Consider the following 27,476-nt stretch of genomic DNA (forward strand, 5'->3'; position numbering starts at 1 on the left):
ATACAGTGCTTGGAATTCCAGAAAGTAATTGTATATTTAGTTTGGTTTGATCGGTGGTTACTCATCTATCCAAGATCGTTATCCAATAATACCATTCTTTTAGAGTTTAAACCTAGCTTTTTTCTTTATACCAATACTGGTCTTAGTTTCTTTTGCGAGACCATCAAAAAATGAATTTCTTTGGCTATAACATCAATCATTTTTGATACAAGAGTCTATATCCACATACTCTTTTTACAAAAATTCGTTATGTTACAAATCGTATAACATTTTTTTAACATTTCTAATTAATAGCGACAAAAAATAATGCTTGAAGTAGAGGCTGAAAAACAAAAATATCTTTTAGTTTTGAAAGTGTATAGTTTATTAAATTTTTGCAAGTAATTTGCTGAAGGACATCTGAGCTCGTATAAGAACAGTTTCAGGCACAAATTTAAAATAAACTGGTCATTTAATTCAAAAATCATTTACAATCACCACCTCATATGAATTTTGAGAAAAAAATGAATGTCCAGATAAAAATTATACATAAATAAAATCAGAAAACACAAGCAGAAGAAAAAAAATCATATTGTAGTAAGTAACAAACCACGCGAATCTTCTGAAACAAAATAATTAAGGCACACTTGTTATGAATTACTCAAATAATAGCCATTAGCTAAAATAGAGGTGTCCAGTGTACGTTTTTCTGATACTAATATTTGAAAAAAAGTTAAACTACAAAGACATTATTGCATGTGAGAGCTTAAACTTAAGGCACAAAATTACATTTCACAAAACAAAAATGTTTTCAACAATCTGATAATTCAAAGTTATAACAAGTTCAACAACAAAGAAGGTATACATTGTAAACTAGGCAGACTGAATAATTTCACCAAAAACTGACAATCAAACTATACAAGTTCATAATTTCAATAAATGTAGCTACTTCTAATAAACAATTATCACATTATCTTATTAAATACTGGACTTTTACACTTTTTTGTGTTAATGTTATTAAAGTCCTAATTTTATTAAGCTGCAAATACTTGTTCTGGTGTACTTCTTCAAGTTATAAAAATTACAAAAGTTTATTTCACAGAACAAGTTACAAATTTTATTTGCATGATTCAGTTTGATGTCCAATAAAACAAATTATTTCTCATATCAATTGCAACAGTGAAACAGTTTTAAGTTTTAATCTGAAATAAACTGTATTCATTTCACAACATTGTTTCTAAAAATCACGTGCTGTTCAAAACTTAGCTGTCTGTAACATGTGCTTTCAGTTCCAACTTGCAAAGCTTTACTTCCAACATAACCACTTCTATTTATTCACTTCCTTAATTTAATAACCTTCACACAAGTGTATTAAATTCATTGTTATTTGAGAATATATATTTCATTTATTGGCTGTACTTACTTCCTGGACATTACAGACAGTTTATATTCATTACGATCATTCTGTTAACTTCCTTGGTAACACTCATCACTTACTTTGTTAAACTATACACTTTGTATCAGATGAACTGTAGTTTTAACTCCAGTTGTAAATAACAAAAGACCTACATACACAAGTTATTCCACAATAATGCCTTAAGCTTTTACTTAAGTATCATTTTGTTATACATATATTAACAGTTACTTACAAAGGTTCTGACATTCATTAAAATATATTTTTTATTCTACCATGATTTTAGATCCCTTTAAGACACTTCAACTATTGACATCTGTAATTTCAAATTAGTAAAGTTAATCCAAACTCAGGATAAGTATTTACCAACTTAAGAAAACCTAGCTGTAAAACCTCAGATTCATTACATTTGTTTTTTTTACATACATTCTGTTGTAGCATTTTCTTTGGTACAAGCTAAGAATAGTATTGTATTTTTAAATACAATTAATATTATAATGTGGTATGTACACAAAACTGTCTACATTACCAGGGACACATTAACCTTAATAAGTTCAGACTCAATTACTAATTGAATCTGACCACTTGTTAATGAGTTAATCTTTAGAAAATCAAGTTGATAAGTTTCATGTGTTCCTATAAAGACTATCCTATAGTTACATTGATGTAGTATAAAGCTGAGGCCCATAACAATCAGCAGGCCCCACAAGTATCTCAAACCCATGTATGGATCTTTCAAATAACTGAATGCAAGTCTGCCAATGAAAATAATTTGATATTGTGACCAAGATTAATAAACAAATAACTATACTTAAAAACATTATTTGTCATTCCACAGTATTTCCAAAGTAACGTTGGTTCTAAGGTAGTCTTATTTGTTTGCTAACCTGAAGGCTTTTACAATCACTTTTATCATTTAAAAATATGATAAATACATTTATTAACTGTGTAACAAAATTAATTTATTGTTACACAAATACTCTTCACCCTTGCTACACTGAGGTGGTTCAGCTCAGATGACCACCAACAGTAATGACATACGTTTACAATCATTAAAAAGCTAAATTAGATTTATTGACAGTTTTGTAATCATTTGTTAAACATGTGACCACTTTCACCTAATCAACAACAACAGATTACATCATGTCCACTCACCATTTGTACCAATCGAGATCTGCTGGAGAAAACCAACTATAAGCACAAAATTAGCATGCAAGTTCATTTAAGCATTTCAATTGCATATTCCTATAATAAGTGTCAAACTACATTTCTATACAAAGTACTTTAGTAATGGTGAGAGTTTAATTCATTTAATCACATATTAATCCATCAAGTTTTATCAGTTTATAAAATAATGTGTTACACCACCATACTGAGAAGTTCAATTAAATATATTCATACAGTCTTTATGAAATAACACAAGGAAAAAGCCTGTTAATTAAAAAAACAAACAAACCCTAAATCTACCAAAAATCAATTATACAATTGACAATTATATATGGTTCAGTAAACTAAAATCAGTTACGATGAAGTAATGTTCACCTTATTCCAAAACAAAATGTGGCTACATCGATTCCCATCACTGATTAATAGCACAAGGATAATATTAGGATCATAAACCTAACATGATTATTTAATTTCTCACACACCAAAAAGGAGTTTTAATTAAAAGAACTGTCCTGAGATGAAACTTTTATGTTATAAAGTACCATACATACAAGTCCTTAACAATCTATAAACCTCAAACAGTTTTAGAAATTAGGTATGTATGAGATTATCTTAAAATTGTGAAAATATTATGATATATAAGAGTATACAATATAGAAAAATATGTAATCTCCTTCACTGGAAACAGTTAAACAGTAGATGTCTTATAGAAAAGAAAGACTTTCTACTCTTTAAAAAATCCACAAAAACAGCATACACTTACAAAGTGAGTCAACTGCTTAGTGCTTCTAATTACTATCTCAAAAACATGTTATTTGAATATAAGTGACACCTGCACATGCAATATTCCCACTTTTACAATAAATCTACTCAATACATTAAACAAGTTAGTGCTCTCACAGCATAAAAGTACAAGTAGCTACAATGATTGTAGTAACATATAGCTATAAACAATTAAGCAAAGGTTGGAAAAAATAATAATTACTGACAAAAATACATTTAAATGGCCATTAATTATTCTACACAAGATTCATGTCACTAAATACTGGAAAGGATATATCAAAATATATAACAATAATTAATGGCCTAAACACTGTGACCTATTGCTTTCTCACACCTCCAATCAGTGCTCAACTACTCTCTTAACAGTTGTATATTTCCGTATTGCTGGAAGACAAATAATAAGGCACAATATGTAAGGACAATGCTTTTTTTTTATAACCTATGTAAAGTCTATGAAGAATAAGAAAAGTGAACAGAGAAAGTTCCCTGGAGAGAAATACTATATGAATTTTAGTGTTTCTTAGCATCTTAAACTGAGAAATCAAATACTTTAGGAAAAAGTTCAATAAAGGTTTTAACCTGAATATGTTACTTCTAAATGTTTCTGTTACTGGAGATATAACAGTATGTTTCACATTTAAGTATGAAACAGTTTACAATAAAAGCAAAGCCAGTATTAAACTTCTCAACATCTACAAAATGAAGGCACATCAACAGTGATATCTGTTAAACTACTCACAAACTGGAATGCGTTGAAAACAATAATATATGTTTATCAGTTAAGGCACCACCACGTCTCCCACCTCAAGTCAGCAATTAGGATTTAGCAAGCCGCAAAACGTGCAGTATCACTTCATCCACAGTTTGGTTATTGAGCAAGGTCTTAACAGCATTGTCATCAATTACAACAGTGAAAAGTAGTTTGGAGTTTTCCCTCAAACAGTCCATGTAGGAGTAATCATCTGGATTTACAGGGGTGTGACCACAACGACGAATGACGGCCTCCAACAGTTCAGCCACTGGCCTGTCTGGCCATCCAAATCCCTTGAGGGTCGGTTCGTCCACCAGTAGACTAAGAAGTTCTCGAATGTTGGAACAAAGGGTTTCTTCGTTCAGTGTCCGAGTTGCCGGCGTTCCCGGTGAAGATGGACTATTTTTCTGATCCTTTTCATCGAGTAGAATCTTGTCTAAAACATCGCGATGACGCTTTCTCATGTGACGCAACAGACAGTCTTTACGAATGAAAGCACGTCCGCACTCGTGACAGGATCGTGGTTCTTCTTTTGTGTGAGTTAGCAGATGAAGCTTCAGAGAGGGTTTAATGGCGAAACGTTTCAAGCATGTTGGACACTGGTGAGGTTTCTCACCTGTGTGCAGAGTGAAATGTCGTGTCAGATCTTCTTTACGGGTGAAACACTTCCCACAATCAGAGCATTCAAAAGGCTTGATTTTATCATGAACGTATCGGACATGCATTTGTAACCGGGCTTTGCGATTGAAGATTTTCCCACAAGATTCACACTTAAAGCCATTGTCACCAGTATGGTAGAACATGTGTGCTTTGAGACCACCTGACTGAATAAACTGCTTTCCACAATACTGACATCTATGAGGACGAACACCTGTGTGAACTCTAATGTGACGATTCAAGGTTCCCTTTAATGAAAATCTGCAAAAAAACAAACCAACAAAGACAAGTGGTGAAATAAGCTGGACAAGCCTCCCAACTGTTACTACCTGTAACAAGTGATTAAGTACGTTAGACAAGCCTTCCAATTGTTACTACCTGTAACAAGTGATTAAGTACGTTAGACAAGCCTTTCAATTGTTACTACCAGTAACAAGTGATTAAGTACGTTAGACAAGCCTTCCAATTGTTACTACCTGTAACAAGTGATTAAGTACATTAGACAAGCCTCCCAATTGTTACTACCTGTAACAAGTGATTAAGTACGTTAGACAAGCCTTCCAATTGTTACTACCTGTAACAAGTGATTAAGTACGTTAGACAAGCCTTCCAATTGTTACTACCTGTAACAAGTGATTAAGTACGTTAGACAAGACAACTTTTTTATCCCAAGTAGACAAGACAAGTGGTGAAAATGTAATAAAATTCTACAGCAAACACTAATTGATTATCAAAAGTTCAAAGTCATTATTTTCTCATACATAGGTTTAAACTAGCTACGAAAAGTCATATACTCTACAAAAATCAGATTTAAATTAATTTACAATATGACAGAGCAGGCCTATCATTTAAAGAAATGGTTCTCCAAGTTCATACAGTCACAAACATGATGTATCAGTAACTTAGATGTTTGTAGAGTACAACAGGCTCTGTTATCAACAAGTTCATACAGTCACAAACAACATGATGTATCAGTAACTTAGATGTTTGTAGAGTACAACAGGCCCTGTTATCAACAAGTTCAAACAGTCACAAACAACATGATGTATCAGTAACTTAGATGTTTGTAGAGTACAACAGGCCCTGTTATCAACAAGTTCATACAGTCACAAACAACATGATGTATCAGTAACTTAGATGTTTGTAGAGTACAACAGGCCCTGTTATCAACAAGTTCATACAATCACAAACAACATGATGTATCAGTAACTTAGATGTTTGTAGAGTACAACAGGCTCTGTTATCAACAAGTTCATACAGTCACAAACAACATGATGTATCAGTAACTTAGATGTTTGTAGAGTACAACAGGCCCTGTTATCAACAAGTTCATACAGTCACAAACAACATGATGTATCAGTAACTTAGATGTTTGTAGAGTACAACAGGCCCTGTTATCAACAAGTTCATACAGTCACAAACAACATGATGTATCAGTAACTTAGATGTTTGTAGAGTACAACAGGCCCTGTTATCAACAAGTTCATACAGTCACAAACAACATGATGTATCAGTAACTTAGATGTTTGTAGAGTACAACAGGCCCTGTTATCAACAAGTTCATACAGTCACAAACAACATGATGTATCAGTAACTTAGATGTTTGTAGAGTACAACAGGCCCTGTTATCAACAAGTTCATACAGTCACAAACAACATGATGTATCAGTAACTTAGATGTTTGTAGAGTACAACAGGCCCTGTTATCAACAAGTTCATACAGTCACAAACAACATGATGTATCAGTAACTTAGATGTTTGTAGAGTACAACAGGCCCTGTTATCAACAAGTTCATACAGTCACAAACAACATGATGTATCAGTAACTTAGATGTTTGTAGAGTACAACAGGCTCTGTTATCAACAAGTTCATACAGTCACAAACAACATAATGTATCAGTAACTTAGATGTTTGTAGAGTACAACAGGCCCTGTTATCAACAAGTTCATACAGTCACAAACAACATGATGTATCAGTAACTTAGATGTTAACATTTTCAAAACCAGAAAATGTACTTCTAAGAGTCTGATGAGGAACCTACTTTTTAGAAAAGAGACAGTGGATAAACTTTATTAGAAATGTACAGCCTAATTCACGTGATGCAGATGACTAAAGACAAGAGTTAGGTCAAAATTGGTAGCATGCAAGTCTCATAGGTAGAGAGGCAATGGATACAGCTATTATGTGTGAAGTATCATCTTGGAAAAATTGTTTACAAAGCCAAGAAGTCCATATGATGATCTCCATTGATATTTCTCATTAAAAACAAAACAATTGAAACAAACACTCTAATCTTACCGGAGCCCACAGTCAGGGCATTCATACGGTTTTTCTCCAGTGTGTATACGTCTGTGTTTAGTCAGAGCACCTACTGAAGGGAATGCTTTGGAGCAGAATTCACATGTGAAAGGTTTTTCTCCTGTATGAGTCCTGATGTGGATTGTCAACAAAGAAGTACCATGAAACTGTTTTTGACAATAATCACATTTGTATTTCTTGCGACGAGAAACCTCTCCAGCATGTTGTCTCAGATGCTCTCGAAGATTTTCCTATTAACAGAGGTTAGGAAGATAATTTTTAAGATGAAATCATTTTAATATTGTTCATAAAAAGTTTATGATTTAATCAATGAAACCAGTTTATCACCATTTGTAAAGTGTAACAAAAACCGTAACATTAACAAAGACACAGTAAATCAGTTCCAGATTTAATTCTATAATACCTACTGCAAAGCTAACTACAATGAGCAAAAAATTACCAGTTTACTAAAACCTCTTACACAAGATTTAAGGTGGAAAAATCATATAATCTTGACCTAATAGTTACACAACAGTGCTACATGTGAATTCCAATTATACTATTAGTTCTTACTAAATAATATTTCTTTTATAATGGCTTTAAATACAGTATTCACCTATAGTACTGAGAACAGCTAGAGAGAAACAAAATGATATAAGAAGTTGTTTTAGAATAACAAAGTTCTTACACTGGTGAAAGATAAAGTAGTTTGCTGAAATATTTGTGGTTGGCTATTACACTAGTTTCCAAATATTTTAGTATAAATGTCAAATTCAATTACTGGCAAACCAAAGTATAAAGTGTTTGGACATCAGATACTGCTAATTTCTAGGATCATTTTATCATTTGATGTGTCCTGGTCAGAGCACTGATTGAACAAATACTTTTATCTGCCAAAATAACATTCAAAAACTCAGTAACAGTTTTAATAAACAGTCATTTCAAAACAATTTTTGTGAAACACCAAACACCTGGGTGTTTAAATTAACACTCATAAATATTAATAATGTACAAAATAAAAGGCCAGAAAATCCATCATTTTTAAGGCAAGGCCATTTGGCCTTGAATGTTATCTCATTTTCAAGGGTACCAAGGCCCCCTGAATATGGTATGACTGTTTCAAATTGCCTTAATGTTTTACTGCCAATCAAAGAAAACACTTCACTACCCTCCACAACTTGTATATTATATGATATATATTTTTTATAACAAGGTAGTTTCTCTAAGTTCTAAGTCCAGTTCTTGTCATCCCCAATGGATTCCCTATATATATTGTTTACATACAGTGTAGCTTCTCTAAGTTGTAAATCTGGTTCTTGTCATCCCCAATGGTTTTCCCTATATATATATTGTTTATATACAGTGTAGCTTCTTTAAGTTGTAAGTCTGGTTCTTGTTATCCCCAATGGTTTTCCTTATATATATTGTTTATATACAGTGTAGCTTCTCTAAGTTGTAAGTCTGGTTCTTGTCATTCCCAATGGTTTTCCCTATATATATATATTGTTTATATACAGTGTAGCTTCTCTAAGTTGTAAGTCCGGTTCTTGTCATCCCCAATGGTTTCCCTATATATTGTTTATATACAGTGTAGCTTCTCTAAGTTGTAAGTCTGGTTTTTGTCATCCCCAATTGTTTCCCAATGTATATAAACAATATATATATATATATACATCTAGTGTAGTTTCTCTAAGTTGTAAGTCCGGTTCTTGTTATCCCAATGGTCTCCCTATATATATTGTTTATGTACAGTGTAGTTTCTCTAAGTTGTAAGTCTGGTTCTTGTCATCCCCAATTCTTTCCCAATGTATATAAACAATATATATATCTAGTGTAGTTTCTCTAAGTTGTAAGTCTGATTCTTGTCATCCCCAATGGTTTTCCCTATATATATATATATACATATATATATATATATTGTTTATATACAGTGTAGTTTCTCTAAGTTGTAAGTCCGGTTCTTGTTATCCCAATGGTCTCCCTATATATATTGTTTATATACAGTGTAATTTCTCTAAGTTGTAAGTCCGGTTCTTGTTATCCCAATGGTCTCCCTATATATATTGTTTATATACAGTGTAATTTCTCTAAGTTGTAAGTCTGGTTCTTGTCGTCCCCAAAGGTTTTCCCTATATATATATATTGTTTATATACAGTGTAGTTTCCCTAAGTTGTAAGTCCGGTTCTTGTCATCCCCAATGGTTTTCCCTATATATATATTGTTTATATACAGTGTAGTTTCTCAAAGTTGTAAGTCCAGTTCTTGTTATCCCCAATGGTTTTCCCTATATATATATATGTATATATTGTTTATATACAGTGTAGTTTCTCTAAGTTGTAAGTCTGGTTCTTGTCATCCCCAATGGTTTCCCTATATATTTGTTTATATACAGTGTAGTTTCTCTAAGTTGTAAGTCTGGTTCTTGTCATCCCCAATTGTTTCCCAATGTATATAAACAATATATATATCTAGTGTAGTTTCTCTAAGTTGTAAGTCCGGTTCTTGTCATCCCCAATGGTTTTCCCTATATATATATTGTTTATATACAGTGTAGTTTCTCTAAGTTGTAAGTCCAGTTCTTGTTATCCCCAATGGTTTTTCCTATATATATATTGTTCATATACAGTGTAGTTTCTCTAAGTTGTAAGTCCGGTTCTTGTCATCCCCAATGGTTTTCCCTATATATATTGTTTATATACAGTGTAGTTTCTCTAAGTTGTAAGTCCGGTTCTTGTTATCCCAATGGTCTCGCTATATATATTGTTTATATACAGTGTAGTTTCTCTAAGTTGTAAGTCCGGTTCTTGTTATCCCAATGGTTTTCCCTATATATATTGTTTATATACAGTGTAGTTTCTCTAAGTTGTAAGTCCAGTTCCTGTTATCCCAATGGTCTCCCTATATATATTGTTTATATGCAGTGTAGTTTCTCTAAGTTGTAAGTCCAGTTCTTGTTATCCCAATGGTCTTCCTATATATATTGTTTATATACAGTGTAGTTTCTCTAAGTTGTAAGTCCGGTTCTTGTCATCCCCAATGGTTTTCCCTATATATATATTGTTCATATACAGTGTAGTTTCTCTAAGTTGTAAGTCCGGTTCTTGTCATCCCCAATGGTTTTCCCTATATATATTGTTTATATACAGTGTAGTTTCTCTAAGTTGTAAGTCCGGTTCCTGTTATCCCAATGGTCTCCCTATATATATTGTTTATATACAGTGTAGTTTCTCTAAGTTGTAAGTCCAGTTCTTGTTATCCCAATGGTCTCCCTACATATATTGTTTATATACAGTGTAGTTTCTCTAAGTTGTAAGTCTGGTTCTTGTCATCCCCAATGGTTTTCCCTATATATATATTGTTCATATACAGTGTAGTTTCTCTAAGCTGTAAGTCAGGTTCTTGTTATCCCAATGGTCTCACTATATATATTATTTATATACAGTGTAGTTTCTCTAAGTTGTAAGTCCGGTTCTTGTCATCCCCAATGGTTTTCCCTATATATATTGTTTATATACAGTGTAGTTTCTCTAAGTTGTAAGTCCAGTTCCTGTTATCCCAATGGTCTCCCTATATATATTGTTTATATGCAGTGTAGTTTCTCTAAGTTGTAAGTCCAGTTCTTGTTATCCCAATGGTCTCCCTATATATATTGTTTATGTACAGTGTAGTTTCTCTAAGTTGTAAGTCCGGTTCTTGTCATCCCCAATGGTTTCCCTTTACTAGTGTACACAATACAAATTTAGATCATGAGAGCACCATAGTCAAAACAATACTGAAGGGTAGTATCATGACTGTGGAGTTTTGTAATTTTCTGAAGGAACCATGATCATATTGAAAAATACAGTGGAAGTTGTGAATTTCCTGCTGTGAAATAAATTCTTATAACTATACATGTCTCTTCACTACATAGTAGGCTATTAAATTGCCATAAACCAAAAATAATTTCATTATTTCGCATTATAATGGCAACTATTACTAAACAGTATTAACAGTGTAAAAGTCTAAAAACTGATTTCCTTTGTTTTGTCTAATGTTTTGCATATAGAAATAATTAAGAACTTGAAAAGCACATACATAAAAGTATTTTTAACTGTGTGTTTTGATTTATTAACATGAATAAAGAACCACAGATAATTTTCACAATGTCACAAATAATAAGTTTACACTGTGAAATAATTAGTAATTAAAACCTATTTTAAAACTTTCTACTTTGATAAAATGTAGGTTATCAAGATAACAGACCAGACTTAATATCTCTTCCTTTGTACACATGAAAACAACTCTCTATATCAACATTCATCCATCAAAAAAACATGACATACTGTAGAGGAATTCTCAAAATACTCAGTTGTTTACAGAAACAAGATAAACACAAAGTTACTACAATGATTCACACAGTTTAAACACAAATTATAAAACTTATAAACTGATCTGAAATTATTTTGAAAAAAACTTTTACTTTGCCAAGTTTTCCACAAAGACTCACCTCTGCTTTGTAACTGTACACAATGAATTTACACTATCCCAAAGCCACAGTTAGTTGAAGAAAGAAAGAAATAAACAAGAAAAGTGACTTGTAAAAAATAATAGTAATTGGTCAAAGTTCCTACTGTTTGAGTGGTAGTGACTATGGTACCTTACACAGCTTCACACACGTATCTATAATATTTTATTTAAAATGTTTTGTTTTTCATTATACTAGGTTGCAAAACAAGGTAAATTTATTTACCCGACAAGCGTCTAATATGTTAGTACCTATTTCATGACAAACTGACCATTAGGTAATTTGTATTAAATTGAAAAATGTTTATTAACATGAAAAACTAGCACTCTCCCTCATTGTTTCACTGAAGGAAAGTCATTACCAAGTAAATCTATATGACTTAATTCATGTCTGCAACAGTAACCTTTCAATCATTAAAATATTAATATATCTGTATTTCTTAACTAATGACCAGGTTAGTACAAACACTGTAGTTCTCTTTTGTTTTGAAACTAAGCCAAACTAGACACACTGAAAACAACAACATTAAGCAGTGTCAATGCTGATGGCTTTGTTTCTACATAACTGTATATTTAGTTGTAGTAATGTAAACAAATGATACCTACTCACATCACTAAAACATAGTTACTGACAAAGCACACACCCTTCGCTTACCTTGCGGGTATAGCTTTTACCACACACTTGACAGCTGTGTCTTAGAACAGGTTGATCAGAACAGGGGGTCATTTGTAGGTGACGGTCAAGATGATACTTACGACTGAAAAACTTCTTACAGACATGACACTGGTGTTGTTTCATCCTTGTGTGCTCAGACAGGTGGTCAAGTAGTGCATTTTTAGAAGAAAAGGATGCACCACATTCTTCACATGACTGAATCATAATAATGGGTTCCTTCTATTTTAGAGATATAAAGATTTCATTACAAAGATGCCCACATATTGTTTTCAGATTTATTCTACACAAAACTACACAACAGTATTATATATCTAACATCTTTTTTCTTTTACTAATGTACATTTCAAGAATCAATTATCTAAAAGTGGATGCTAATAAATTTGATTCCTAAATGGTAAATTTTCAAATATGAAAAACAATTGTGCAAATAGTAGGAAAATGTGGAACAATGTACAGTTTTATGCAACCAGACATGTGCAAATAGTAAGGAAATGTGGAACAATGTACAGTTTTATGTAACCAGACATGTGCAAATAGTAAGGAAATGTGGAACAATGTACAGTTTTATGTTACCAGACATCAAAATTTTAATTTTAAGCCCAATTTCTACACAAAACTTTTAGTCAAACATAAAACAAATGCATATTAATAATTTGATTACATTTTATTATAGAAAATATAGGTAGGCTACTCTTCATAGTAATGTATTTAAAATTTGTTTAGCACTTAGAGAGGTTATTTCATAATAGAAATGTAATATCTTTCAAAACTCAAACCAAAGGATTTTTTGTGACTGACAAGGATTTATTTCACATATTTCTTGCTTTGTTAATAGTTACTAATTGATTCATTCATTCAGGATTCCTGCTCTACACACATCCTAACGTCAATCATAACACACAGCTCAAGCTATATGTACATACACTAAAACATAATTAGTTTTGATACTGCATTAAGAATTCAGATGGCAGTAGCTACTTGGTAAAGGAGGTACCTGCCACAGGGACAAAAAACCTTCTAGGGAGATCCAGAGGCATGTTCCCCATGAAACTGTAAACATTTACCCTTCAAACAGGATGACTATGTTGCATTTTTACATATTAATTTATTGATGAAATTTGTAATGATTGTCTGCCAAACAAATTTATCCCTCTAAGTAACCATTTTCTTTCATCATTCACATGTGGTACAGTAAAGGTGCTCCACACTAGATAATTCTCTCTAGAAATATTTAATGATAGGTTTAATGAAAATAGATGCACAGAACTATAATCCATCAAAATACCAGTGTCTGTACCATCAAGCTGATAAGTAAACATATATACATTTAAGCTGAAATATATATAATACAAAATGTTGTCCAAGTTAAAACAACCATTCATCAAAACAGTGAAACCATCATAATCTGATTCTGAATCAGAGTTACTTAGATTTAGGCTTAGTGCTGCTTTAGTTACTTACATTAACTCTTTGATTCCACCCAGCTCATATCCCCCAAAGTAACCATGAAACAGTTACACCATAACTTTTTAAAATTCCCATGTATCTTTACAAAACTTTGAAGAACATCAGTAAACATTACAAGACACTTATACACAAATTGAGGTTTTTAAATAAGTTTTAACATTTTGTAAAGTAATGATCTACTTATACACTTTTCTTGTTGAATGTCGACAATCCAACATTAAGAGTAATTTTAATTTTAAAATGAAAAAATCTATGTGTTTGGACAATTTGACCAAGCCCATAACAATAAGAAAAAATAGACACAAGTTATTCCTAGTGGACCAATATTTTGTAGAATATAACTGCATTTCAGTTCTAATACGCAAGTATATACACACACACACACACTTGGTTGGAAGCTATACTAGTTTGGATGTAAGTATATATACACACACACACCCTTGGTTGGAAGCTACACTAGTTTGGATGTAAGTATATATACACACACACGCATTGGTTGGAAGCTATACTAGTTTGGATGTAAGTATATATATACACACACACACATTGGTTGGAAGCTATACTAGTTTGGATGTAAGTATATATATACACACACACACACTCTTGGTTGGAAGCTATAATAGTTTGAATGGGACACTTCATGCTGGTATAGTTCAATTGCTGTGCTCTTCCACTACATTGGGGGCTAGCATCAAGAGGTAAGTTTTTATCTTACTTACCCACAAACGATAGTACCTTATTTTTTTTTTATACTTATCTTTACTTGGGAGAGTACTCACCTTCCTACAACTGTCTGCAGGGTGATATAGATGTGGGACGTTGTGGGGTTGAACACCCAAATCTCACTCTCCTAATTTTTATTTCTAATTCGGTATCTATTGCTATTCTTTATTTCTTATGAGACTGGTGAATGGAGGTTAAGACTAATAGACAGTGTATCCCTACTACAATGTGGGTCCTACTTCATCAGTCGTCTCCAAAACCTAGGGTACTTTTTATAATCCCACATTGTAGCTTATACCTTGGGATCTTTTCAGCTGATGCAGCATTTTATGTTTAATTTGTTTTTGTTTTGGCTTGTTTTTGATTTGAAACAACAAATTATATAATTAGTCATAGGTGTAGATTTGCTGTTTTCAACAGTCCTTTCTTATGATTCTACTCATTTAACTTCATTAAAATGTATTCATTTTCACTAATATATACATATTATTACTATTTACAAACAAGTTATCAAACTTGTGTCATTTTTCTTAAAACAGAACAATAAAGAAAGAAGTATAACAAACTTCTACTTATGAAGTTTGTACTTTGCTAAGCCTTGTCAAACTTCACATGTGGAGAATGTAAAACAAAATTTTCTTTAGGTTTCATATACACGTTATGAAAAAATAATAAAATTCATAGCCACCATATCAATACCATAGAATTCCATTGCAATTTATCAGGCTTACTAAGCTATATATAGGTCTAATAAAATATAATATTTGAACACCAACCTCTCTTAGTTCACCACTTTGATTTTACAATAAAAAAGAAGATTTTCCACAAACATTTAAAAAGGCTGGAAAAATCACACAGGGAAAATTCTGTGCATTTGATTGGCTATAAACAGCCCAAAATAGTAAACAAGTATTTCCAAAAATACAAGTGGTTGATTCAACAAATATAACATCTCAGAAAACACAACACGACATACAAGTGGTTGATTCATCAAATATAACAACATCTCAGAAAACACAACACGACATACAAGTGGTTGATTCATCAAATATAACAACATCTCAGAAAACACAGCACGACATACCTAAATTGATATTAAGGAATTTTGTTTTAATACTTACTTTCAAATTAAGAAAATAACTAATGTATACAACTAAAATTTAAGATATAATCTGTAGTTTTACACCAAACACAGTGACATTCATTCATAAAATAGTAGTTTAGAAATTTTTTAAAGTAAAAAAAGATGACATAAATTGACCCCTGACCCCTATCTGTTAAATGGTAATTTTCTACTTATACTGATACAAACCATACCTCAGGAACATTCTTTCAACTGGTCATTGTAATATCATATTTGTTTCACTTATCTGATCCATGATCTGGCATCCAATTCCTCCTATTTTTGATGGAAGGATAGGGTTGTGTGGTATTCCTTAGTACTAGCAAGAGGCCCATTGATTGAAATTTCATTCTGCTTCTGGGGTAAGTTTTAGTTCTTTTTATGGTATTAGCACAAATCTCTGATTGCTCATACAATAATTTTTATGGAACTATACCATAATCTGGTTGATTGTAAGATAATTTTTATGGTATTAGCACCAAACTCTGATTGATCATATAATAGTGTTTATAGTACTAGCAATGTGATCTGGTTGACTGTATAATAATTGCACAATGAAGGTGACTTTAGTAATAGATACAAGCACCAAATAAACTGCTCTATAGGATATACACATTTTCATCATTTCTTTGACCACTAACTTACAGGTGACTGGATGAATAAAAATCCTCTGGCACTTCAGTTTCATCTGCAGCAAATTTTCCAATTTCTTCTTTAAATCTTTCATATTATTCTGTTTCTACAACAAGGCCACTATCAGCCAAGACTCCACGTTTATTAAGCTGTGGAATGCAAATGAACTTGGCAGGGGTTTAGTTTAGAGAGAGGTCTGAAGAATTCCATAACCAACAGGGGTGGTCAGGAACATTGTGGTTCCCCTTTGTCCTCTCACACGAAAGATTATTTAACTCTGCGTGGGAATTTACCTGTATTTTACTTTGACTTATTTAAGGTGATGAAGTGTGGTGGAGCATTATAAAAATGATGGGTGAGAAAGACAAAGGCGGGACATTGCTGGGGCCCGCAGTCCATAAAGCTGGTGATCTATATTCTATTAACAGATGGATATAAGCCTTGTATATTTGGATGATGGTTTTTCGTGGACAGTTTGAGTGTTTGCTAGTTATGGTCATCAAATGTGAAATGCATTGTTTGTTGTTAACAATTTTCTTCCATGTTAATCTGGAGTCAAAAGTGATGCCAAGGAATGTCAGGTGCTTACCTTTACTAGAGTTTTTCTGTGCCTTTTTAATTTCCTATAAAAAGTGACTGCTTGTGTTTTTGTTGGACTTAAAACCACTCTCCACTTGTTGGTCCAGCTCCAGACAGTATTTAGTGTTTCCTGAACACTAGACATGGCCATTAGCAGGTTTCTAGAAATACTCCAGATAGCAACGTTGTCTGCGTATGGTGAATTGTAAGTATACGTCAGACTAGGAAAAGATAAATCACTAACAAAAATAAAGAAGTGGTGAGAGGACAGATCCTTGGGAGACACCTGCAGTTATTCTGAAAGATTTTAATTAGGTTTTGTTGACTTTAACTTGAGCTATTCTATCTGTTAGGAAGTTTGATATCCATTTAATAAAAGTTTGATTTACTTTCAAATTAGTTAAATTATACTTAATGGCATTATTCCAAACACACTGTCAAATGCTTTTTTAACATCTAAAAATACGCCTATGGTTACCTGGTTGTTATTGAATGCTTTGTAAACTGATTCAGTGAGTTAAGCTGTGGAATCTCACTTGGATCAAATATATAACCAGATCTTCAAGAACTTGAGTAGAATTATCAAATCCATAATGGATATCTTTACGAGCAGCTAAATATTCTGACTGTAAACTGTTTTATTCCACTCTACACGTTGACTGAACATCTCTTACAGGTATTGATGAAGAGGTTGTAAATATACCATCTTTACAGTTCATGACAAACTGAATTAAGTTGGCTAAAACACAGGTTCCTAACTTGTATTGTATAAAGTTGCTAAAATGGAACAAAATTATATTTAGTATATAAATAGTATCAATAAACAAAGCACTCCTTATAACTGAAACAAGATCTAAAACTACAACATCACTACTCTTGTTGACTAGCAGAAGTATGTGAAAAATGAAATAATCATATATCACTATAACAGGTGCAGACATGGAGCAAAAGTATAATAGTAACTCGCCAGGATAACTAACAGGTAGTTCAAACAACAGCATTAGTCACCTGAAGTTGGCTTTTCCAGTACTGGTTTTGAGTTATTTGACATTACAGCCATTTTCTAATTTCAAATTGAACAAGACAGACTTTGATTCTTAAAAAGGGAATCACATTAAAAAATCTCTAATGTATAAATTAAAAAACTTAAATAGCATTAAAAAGATTGATGGCCTTAAAAAAACTGAAAACATTTCCAAGGTGGACAGTGTCACCATCACCAAGTGTTATTACACTGTAAGATTATGGACAAACCTTGGGACAGAACATGTTTAAACTAGTGCCGTTGTTGAGAGTCGTAAAGATGTCAGGAAAGTAAAATGTGGCTTATTGTGATCTGAGTGTTGTACAAACTACACACTGGTGCATCAGTTCCAAATAAAAGAAAACAATGAGTTAAAAAACTGTGACCAATGCACAAGATGGCCCAAGTCCAATATAAGGTTTTATTTGGAAAAGCTTGTTTTCACATTGCTTGCTCCAAGTCGACTGTCAGCCGGCACTGAGCCTACCTTTGAATACAAGACCATAGTCCACGTATGGAACAGGCACAGTGGTGATAGTGCCAGATCAAATAGATTTATCTGTGTGTCAGCAAGCTCGTTCCTACGAATACCAACGTGGCCCAGTATCCAGAGAAACTGGATAGAAGTAGATGTTAAAGAGAGATGGGCCAGTCGGTTTTAAATATCGGGGAAAACAGGGTGTGAACCAACGTGAAGTGATTTCAGGGCCAGTATAGAACTAAGCAAGTCAATATAAATAGTGCAGTTTGAGTACTACTTAGCTTCTATGTGATCCAGGGCAAGATAAATGGCGTACAGTTCAGCAATGAACACAGAAGTTGTAGAGGGGATTCTGAGTACAAGCACCGAACTGCAACAAACCAAGGCAGAGCCCACACAGTCACCTGATTTTAAACCATCTGTATAAATAGGAATGAAAGGATGGTTTGAAAGATGTTCAGCAAATAACAGACAGTATTTCCAATCAGGAGTGACTGCTTTTCTCAGATGACTAAAAGATAGGTCACATTTGGGGACTGTAAGAAGGCATGGTGGGATGGGTTGACCAGTGGATACAGAATCAACATTATAGTTTACTACAGTAACATCAAACACAGCAGGCTGAACATTACAGTTTACTACAGTAACATTAAACACAGCAGGCTGAACATTACAGTTTACTACAGTAACATTAAACACAGCAGGCTGAACATTACAGTTTACTACAGTAACATTAAACACAGCAGGCTGAACATTACAGTTTACTAGAGTAACATTAAACACAGCAGGCTGAACATTACAGTTTACTACAGTAACATTAAACACAGCAGGCTGAACATTATAGTTTACTACAGTAACATTAAACACAGCAGGCTGAACATTATAGTTTACTACAGTAACATTAAATACAGCAGGCTGAACATTATAGTTTACTACAGTAACAATAAATACAGTTTACTACAATAATGTTAAATACTACTAGAGTTTGAAGTTGTATATTCTTGACTGTTGGTTTGCAGTTTGGTTACCATAATACAACATGACCATGTCAGTGTTGGCATCAGGTTAGTGTAACCACGATCCTAGAGGTTGTATACAAGGAAAACCAAATTCATTCAAAACATCTCAGTTATTACAAACCATTGCTGGAAGTTCCATCAACTGACAGACCTTTTAAATATTTTGTATTTCTACATATTACAAAGTAACAAGTTCTGGTGGTTGAACTCGTGTAGCAATGACCTATGTATAACTATATCATCCATACCTTCCTGTTTGCACTGCCACACCTACATCATTTTACACTTATAAAATGTTTTTGTTACTCGTAATACAAATATAATTGATGCAATATTTACTAAACTCAAAATTCCTCAATCTGTAAGGACTGCATTTTGATATTCTTAATAAATAAGCATCATCTCTGCAGTATTAAAAATGACCACAATGATAACCATTAAGAGAATCACTAAAATGTCATGTTATCAATGTTCCAACCTTTATTATCTACAGCCATCTTGGAAGACAAACTAAGGGAACACATTTATGTCAGTCTACCTCTTCATATATAGTATGTAGATACAAGTTAAATTCAAGTAGTAACAACTACAATACTTTCATATATTTTACTACACTTACAAGCCAATACTATTAGCATATAATTTACATTTGGTAACTTTACTGTTCAGCTAAACAACATTATTGTTTTTAAACAGCTTTTAATTAAGTACATAAAAATTGTTAAACTATAGGTAATGTTCAGTTCTGTTAAGTTTCATTTTGACAATTCAAAGTTAACAAAGCTACATTTATTGATATTAAAAAAAAACTCTGCATAAGTAAACATTTAACTTTGAATCAATTAGTGGTTTAAACAACATGTAAGTATCAAAACTGAAACATATAGTTGGTACTATCAATAATACAACTCAACCTGTTAGCAGATTTTTAATACAATATTATTACTTGTCTGTGAGTCAGTTGTAAGAGTGGTAATTTTCATGTTGCTTTCTACTTTACATTTCACTTACATAACCTATAAAACCCTCCAAAGTATCAACTGTTTTTATCATAAAAGTTTCTCTTATTTTCTCTATCACTAACATCATTGTTCAGTTACTTACCTTAACAGTTTAAACTCACCCTCAACATTTTAACACTGTTATCTTTTGTTTTATTTCACTAATTTGTACCCACTGTGTTAAAAGTAATAAGTCAAGTAGGAAACATTAGCTATTCTGGCAGGTTTAATATAAACAGAAAGTGAACATACCTTAAAAATGTTATAAATATTACATTTTAGTATTTTTTGTTAAGAAATATGTAGCAATAAATAAATTTATAGTACTCTCTGTGTGAACAAGCTGTTTGTATGCATGCGCACAACTGAAGCAATTCTCAAAACCTCATTAAGTGTCAACAATTTTGGTGTCAAAAACATTTCAAATATACATCACAGAACATAAAATATAACTTACTCAAATAGAACATTCCAAAATCTATAATTTTTCAGTTGGTTAGCAGTATTCTGTTAGTTGTTCACAGCAGTAAATCAATGTTCACATGAGAGATTTTTATTCTGAGAATAATTTACCTGCCCATAATGTTGATGCAGAAAAAACACACAAACCTGCTTTTTCTATTGGCTATTGGCATATCTATCAGTCAATTAAAGATGACTATATGGTTCACTTTTTATGTAGGCTATTTGCCTAACTGGGTCAAAACTATTGTAACTTATAGTTCAAGAAAATTCAGGTATAGGAAAACCAGAGCTCAGGTGTGTTATCCGACACAGAAATATAAAGACTGAGAAACTAAAAAAAACCATAACTGTGAATGTATGTACTTGGGAACACTTCCTTTTCTATACAAATCAGAAGGTAGTTTCTAAAGCAATACTGACAACACATCCCTTCTTGTTTGTCTTTTCCGGCAGACTGCTTATTTTTAGATATTATATATTAAAACCCTTTTTTGACATTTATATTTTAATGAAAATAAATCCATTTTAATGCAGTTAAGTAAGCAAAATTACAAGGAAGGGCTGCATTAGCAACAGCAAATCTAAACCTCTGACTAATTATATTAGTTTATTATAAATAAAAATGAAGCTGGAACAAAAATGCTGCACTAATTGAAAAGATCACAGGATACAATCTATAATGTGGGATTATAAGATGTAACCCAGGTTTTGGAGGTGACTGAGGAAGTAGGACCCACATTGCAGTGGGGATACACCATATATCAGTCTTAACCTCCATTTGTCAGTCTCACATAAGAAATAAAAAAGTTACAATAGATACAGAAATTAGGAAAGCAAGATGTGGGTGCTCAAGCCCACATCTCATTTGTTCTTTAAATACAAAGAGAGTAAGATCAGAGAAATTCTACTAAAGATTATTTTTAGTTTAAAATAAGGTCATCTAAGAACTTGAGACTATGTTATGCAGATGTACACCTTAAGCCACAAATAAAAGCATAACAGTCACACTATCACTTTACTGATACCATGTTAATTAGTGTCTCTACTATATTAGGAGCAGGAATGCTATCTTCAAGAAGTAAGTTTTATCTTACTTATCCCAAAATGGTAGTACCTTATTTTCATTTTTTTTTTTTTTCATCTTTTGCTTATTCTTATTTTAACTTGGAAGCGCAGTCATCTTCCCACAACTGTCTGCAGGTAGTGAAGGGCTATACAGATGTGGTACTTTGTGGGCTTGACCACCAACATCTCGCTCTCCTAATTTCTAATTTTCTTATTGAGATTAGCAAATTGAAAATTAAGACTGATAGATGGTGTTTCCCTACTGCAATGCGAGTCCTATTCTTCAGTCATCTCCAAAACTTAGGATACATTTTATATTCCCACATTGTAGCTGACACCCTAGGATCCTTTTTAAAAATATGCAGGTTATTTTATTTCATGTTATTGTGTTTTGTTTATGGTTATAACATATACAAACATACATATACTTTTACAATACAGCATTTTACAATATTACTTCTGTAACTGATGTATATCATTATGGTTGTTTAATGAATAACTAAGACTGCAGTTTTGATCTAAACAGCTATGGACCAAACATACTTGTTATTCCAAAAGTCATACCTTTTCTTGTTTTCCTTTCTCCATTTTCTTATCCTCTGAACTTTTGAAACATGACTTGCACAGTTTTCCAGAACCCCCAACTGCAGCATCACAGTTTTTACATTTAAATTTTTTCCGGTTTCTCTGAGTTCTTGTTTCATCAATCAGTGATTTAACACGAGTGGTGATTTTTCCTCTCATCTGTTCCTTCAAGGTATCCTGATTCAAATCTGATTCCAAAGGATCATCTCCATTTAGCTGTGAGTTTTCATCTGTGTTTGATATCTCAGTGTCTTCTACAGCCCTCTGTAATAAACAAATATATGGCAAACAAACTGTCAGTAAAGTATGAACTTTACTTTAAAATATCTTACCAGCATTATATAGAAAGCATGGTGATGATATGTTTATACTTTTTAGAAGCTCTACTTACATCAAGTAGTTTTTAGATTATTTAAATTGGAAACACCCCAACATTAATTTCACTTGTGAAGATGATAAATAAAAAAGGTAAATTGCCTTTACCGGATGTCCAAATCAACATATTAGATAACCAGTCTACAACATCCATTTGTCATAAAACATATCAGATAACCAGTCTACAACATCCATTTGACATAAAACATATTAGATAACCAGTCTACAACATCCATTTGTCATAAAACATATCAGATAACCAGTCTACAACATCCATTTGACATAAAACATATCAGATAACCAGTCTACAACATCCATTTGACATAAAACATATTAGATAACCAGTCTACAACATCCATTTGTCATAAAACATATTAGATAACCAGTCTACAACATCCATTTGTCATAAAACATATTAGATAACCAGTCTACAACATCCACTTGTCATAAAACATATTAGATAACCAGTCTACAACATCCACTTGTCATAAAACATATTAGATAACCAGTCTACAACATCCACTTGTCATAAAACATATCAGATAACCAGTCTACAACATCCACTTGTCATAAAACATATTAGATAACCAGTCTACAACATCCATTTGTCATAAAACATATAAGATAACCAGTCTACAACATCCATTTGTCATAAAACATATCAGATAACCAGTCTACAACATCCATTTGTCATAAAACATATTAGATAACCAGTCTACAACATCCACTTGTCATAAAACATATAAGATAACCAGTCTACAACATCCACTTGTCATAAAACATATCAGATAACCAGTCTACAACATCCACTTGTCATAAAACATATCAGATAACCAGTCTACAACATCCACTTGTCATAACCAGTCTAAACATATTATCAGATAACCAGTCTACAACATCCACTTGTCATAAAACATATTAGATAACCAGTCTACAACATCCATTTATCATAAAACATATTAGATAACCAGTCTACAACATCCATTTATCATAAAACATATTAGATAACCAGTCTACAACATCCATTTATCATAAAACAAGACATACAGGATATCATAGTTGATTAACAGCTCTCTCAAAAGATCATATAACATCTGTTCTAGCTACCTCCCTCTTCCTATGAAAACCACCACCTTATAGAATATTTTAATAAACAACAGCTATCCCATGCACTTTATTCAAGATTTATCATGTAAGTTCCTTTCCCACAATTTGAAACCATCCCAAAAGAAACATACACATCATTCATAAATGCCAATTGAGCAAAGTTTTACAGTGGAACTAAAAATTTTCACATTAATTCAAATGCTTTAACCACAAACTACAAGTAATATTTACATCAACATTCATACTACAAGATTTGTTCTGACTGAAGAACCTGTTAACTACTCCTATGCCTTCCAGAATTGTATACAAGTATATACAGTTTCTGTAGTGCCACTTACATTGGTAAAAATTAAACATCAATTACACCTGTGAACACAAGTGAGTATCAAGCACAACTGGTGACAAATGACCAAATCCACCAGTCTCCAATTCAAACACATTGTGAAAACACCAACCACACAGTTTTGACAACAAATTTCATCTGTATCATCAAACACAGAATTTTTAATTAAAAGAAAGTTTATCATTTTAAATGAGCTCACAGATTTGAATAGTAACACAATTAAGTCTGTTCCAAATACTTGTACAACATTGTTGTGTTACTCTATTCTCTGTTTAGTTGTCTCAATTTATTTCATACTTTAAGCTGTATTTTAACTACCATTATACAATGTATAATCTTTATGATATGTCTGTACTTAATGATTTACCATGTTCAATATAACTTGCTGAAGATGGAACATGTATTTATTTATCAATTTTATCTTAAGCATTCCATACTAACTCTTATGGTGTGTGTGTGTGTGTGTGTGTGTGTGTGTATTATACTAGTGCAGTGACGCCTTATCAATACACGAGATAATCATAAATCCCACAGTCTCTACAATTCATTTGAAAACATGAACTGTGAGAAGAGGTTTAAAATTATTATACATATAGAAAGACATAACATTTGATGGAAAAAATACAAAAACTGTATATCATTATACACTCAAACCTAGCTTGAATAATAACAATTGATCAAGTCAACAGTCACAAGTAGAGCATAGTGTATCCAATTTCCATGAATAAATTACCTTGGACATGTATAAAAAACAGCATATTCCTGCTTAGGACCCATCCCCCAAAATAATATACAGTAGTTCTTTGTCAGTGGGTTCATGGCTAAAATGGCATAACCTCACATTTACTTCAAAAGATTCATTACATCATCAAAAGAATTTGACCAAAGTTTGATAGACCTGAAGCCTGCTGGCAATTTCGGATTTATGAAATCAAAATGGTAGACATTCTGGATATCCTGAATATCGGAGACGTACATGGATTGTAACAATTGTTGTGGCTCCATTTTCCCACTAATCCTTCAATCTTGGTCTGGATAAAATCCTGATGAATTACACATCATGGATTAAGTTACTTACTTCTACTTTGGAAATTCTTGTGCAAGACAAAGTATTTGCTGAAATAGTTCTTTGTAACTCATTCTAACTTTGAACCCTTGAACAATAATGGATCTAAATATGTTAACAATATATCATGTGAGTTTGTCAAAAACAGAAAGGGGGTATTATTAAACCCTATAGAAAAGTATCAGACCCTTTAAACTGTCTTCTATTGTTCTTATTCATTGTAGAGCTTTTAGACTTATTTCTAAAATGTTTCTTTTGTTAATAGATTGCTTGATGTCAAAAGACATCATACTGAGAGGTAAATTCTATTTTTGTTTTGTTATGGTTCTGTTTATTTTATATTTATTATTTCTTCTATTTTAAATATAATTAAGCTATGAATTTTTAATTACATTGAAATGCTAAATCAACCTCTAGTTGATTGTGTTTAAGTCTGTAAGAATCATAAGACTGACACCAGTTTGTTATAAAAATATTAATATTGCAAAAGTGTATATAAATTTATGAAATGTAATATTGTGTTCTAACAAAAAATACAAATTTACCTTTATTTCCTAGAATGACTGCAAATCACAGAAATCTCATTTGATCCTAAAATAGTTTAAGGCTTGTAACAAGCTACATCTGTTTCAACTAAACTTTATTGGTTTATTGTCCTTTTAACCATGTCTAACTAGTAATCCCACCATATGTTACTATATTAAGTGACATAACACATAAACCTTGTGATGACAAGAATCCCACTTGAAGTAAAAATGTATCTCAAGACAACTAGTATGAGTATTACAACTTTTATTGAAATAGAGAACATTTTGTTTCGAATTTTTTAGGTCATCTTCAAGTTAACAAAGAGAGAAATGACCTAAGAAAGTCAAAATGTTGTTCTCTACTTTATTTTAATAAAAGTTTTAATACCCATATCAGCTGTCTTGAGATACATTTTTAACACACAAACTGCTCACAAGCACATCTCTTGAAGAATTATTAATTTTCATTGTTAATTTTTAATTGTTTTTCATTAATTTAACTACACCTAGTAAGTTTCTAATTTTTATATAAGTTACTTTTATGAAAATGACATGAAAAATCAAGAAATACAATATTTAACTATTTTCTGCTGTCAGTTTCTAATTTGTCGATTTCTCAACTATATCACACTTTAAATATTCCCTCTCAGGAAGCACCACCATTTTTATTAATCATATAGAATTAAACACAAACTCCCAGCAGTCAACTGCATCTAGAACCAAGCTGTTTCAGCAAAAAATAACAGTTTCAAGAGACTTCTTATCACATGAATCCAATGATGCTGAGCAAGAAACAGATGATGTTTTGGTTGACTTCCTCATTGAGAGCAAGCCCCCCTAGTCTATACGAATGTTTGACATTAATAAAGTTGCTGAAACCATGTGGCCTATGCTATACTCCACCTAAAACAAAAGCATTAGGGACAACTTGAGCCACACTGTCATCTGTGAAAGACACTGCTATGACACATGAAGCATGGTCCTCAGCTAATACAAAAAGCTATGATACTGCCACAGACCACTTTTTATTACTGCTAATTGGCAACTTATGCCTGCTGTACTAAGAAATCAGAAATGTCCTGACTCACATTCTGGAGAAAACATAGCTAATAATCTCAGTAAGACTATGTAAACTTAGCATCTTCCCACTCCAACCATGTTTATAGATAATACTGAGAATGAACAGAAAGTAAATGCACTTCAAGGATGAACAAGAGTTGGCTGCTTCTCTTACCTAAAAAAGAGCTCAAGGCCTGAACTGATCAGGACATAACAATAGAGTGGAACAGCACTCTTGATACGCTGTTGCATCTCTTGGAATAAATTCCAGCTTTGCATGCTGCTATCATGGACATTTCAATACAAAAATTTTCCAGGAATCGCACCACAAACTGTTTGATTATAGAATCTCTTGTTACAATCCTGAAATGGGATACAGAATTCCTGTCTGTGGATGAAGTTCCAATGCTCCCAAAAGGGTTTCCAGTCATTGTAAAATTAATGAAAACTATGCAGGTGAAAGAAGATAATGCACAAGTCATTAATAAAAGTAAAAAATAATGCAGATGCCACTGGACAACAGAATGATGACTGACGATATTTTGTCTTCTCAGCTGCCTTGTGAATCATTCAACCAAAGAAATGAACTATGAGGGAGCTGAAAA

The 27,476-nt window shown here is 32.4% G+C and overlaps 1 protein-coding gene across 5 annotated transcripts in view; it reads right to left on the reverse strand.

Annotated features, from left to right (window-relative positions):
- Positions 1 to 432: 432 nt before the first annotated feature.
- The window catches only part of LOC143249948 (uncharacterized), a 58,845-nt gene continuing 31,801 nt past the window's right edge, over positions 433 to 27,476 (reverse strand). For all 5 annotated transcript variants that reach the window (XM_076500575.1, XM_076500579.1, XM_076500576.1 and 2 more), the window contains 4 exons: positions 22,374 to 22,658; positions 12,209 to 12,448; positions 7,050 to 7,300; positions 433 to 5,012 (listed from right to left, as the gene is read on the reverse strand). In XM_076500575.1, coding sequence (XP_076356690.1) covers positions 4,160 to 5,012; positions 7,050 to 7,300; positions 12,209 to 12,448; positions 22,374 to 22,658 — 1,629 coding nt within the window. In that variant the 3' untranslated portion in view covers positions 433 to 4,159. The remainder of the gene's footprint in view (positions 5,013 to 7,049; positions 7,301 to 12,208; positions 12,449 to 22,373; positions 22,659 to 27,476) is intronic.

Source organism: Tachypleus tridentatus, chromosome 4 (genome assembly GCF_004210375.1).
Source record: "Tachypleus tridentatus isolate NWPU-2018 chromosome 4, ASM421037v1, whole genome shotgun sequence".
Taxonomy (NCBI): Eukaryota; Metazoa; Arthropoda; class Merostomata; order Xiphosura; family Limulidae; genus Tachypleus; species Tachypleus tridentatus.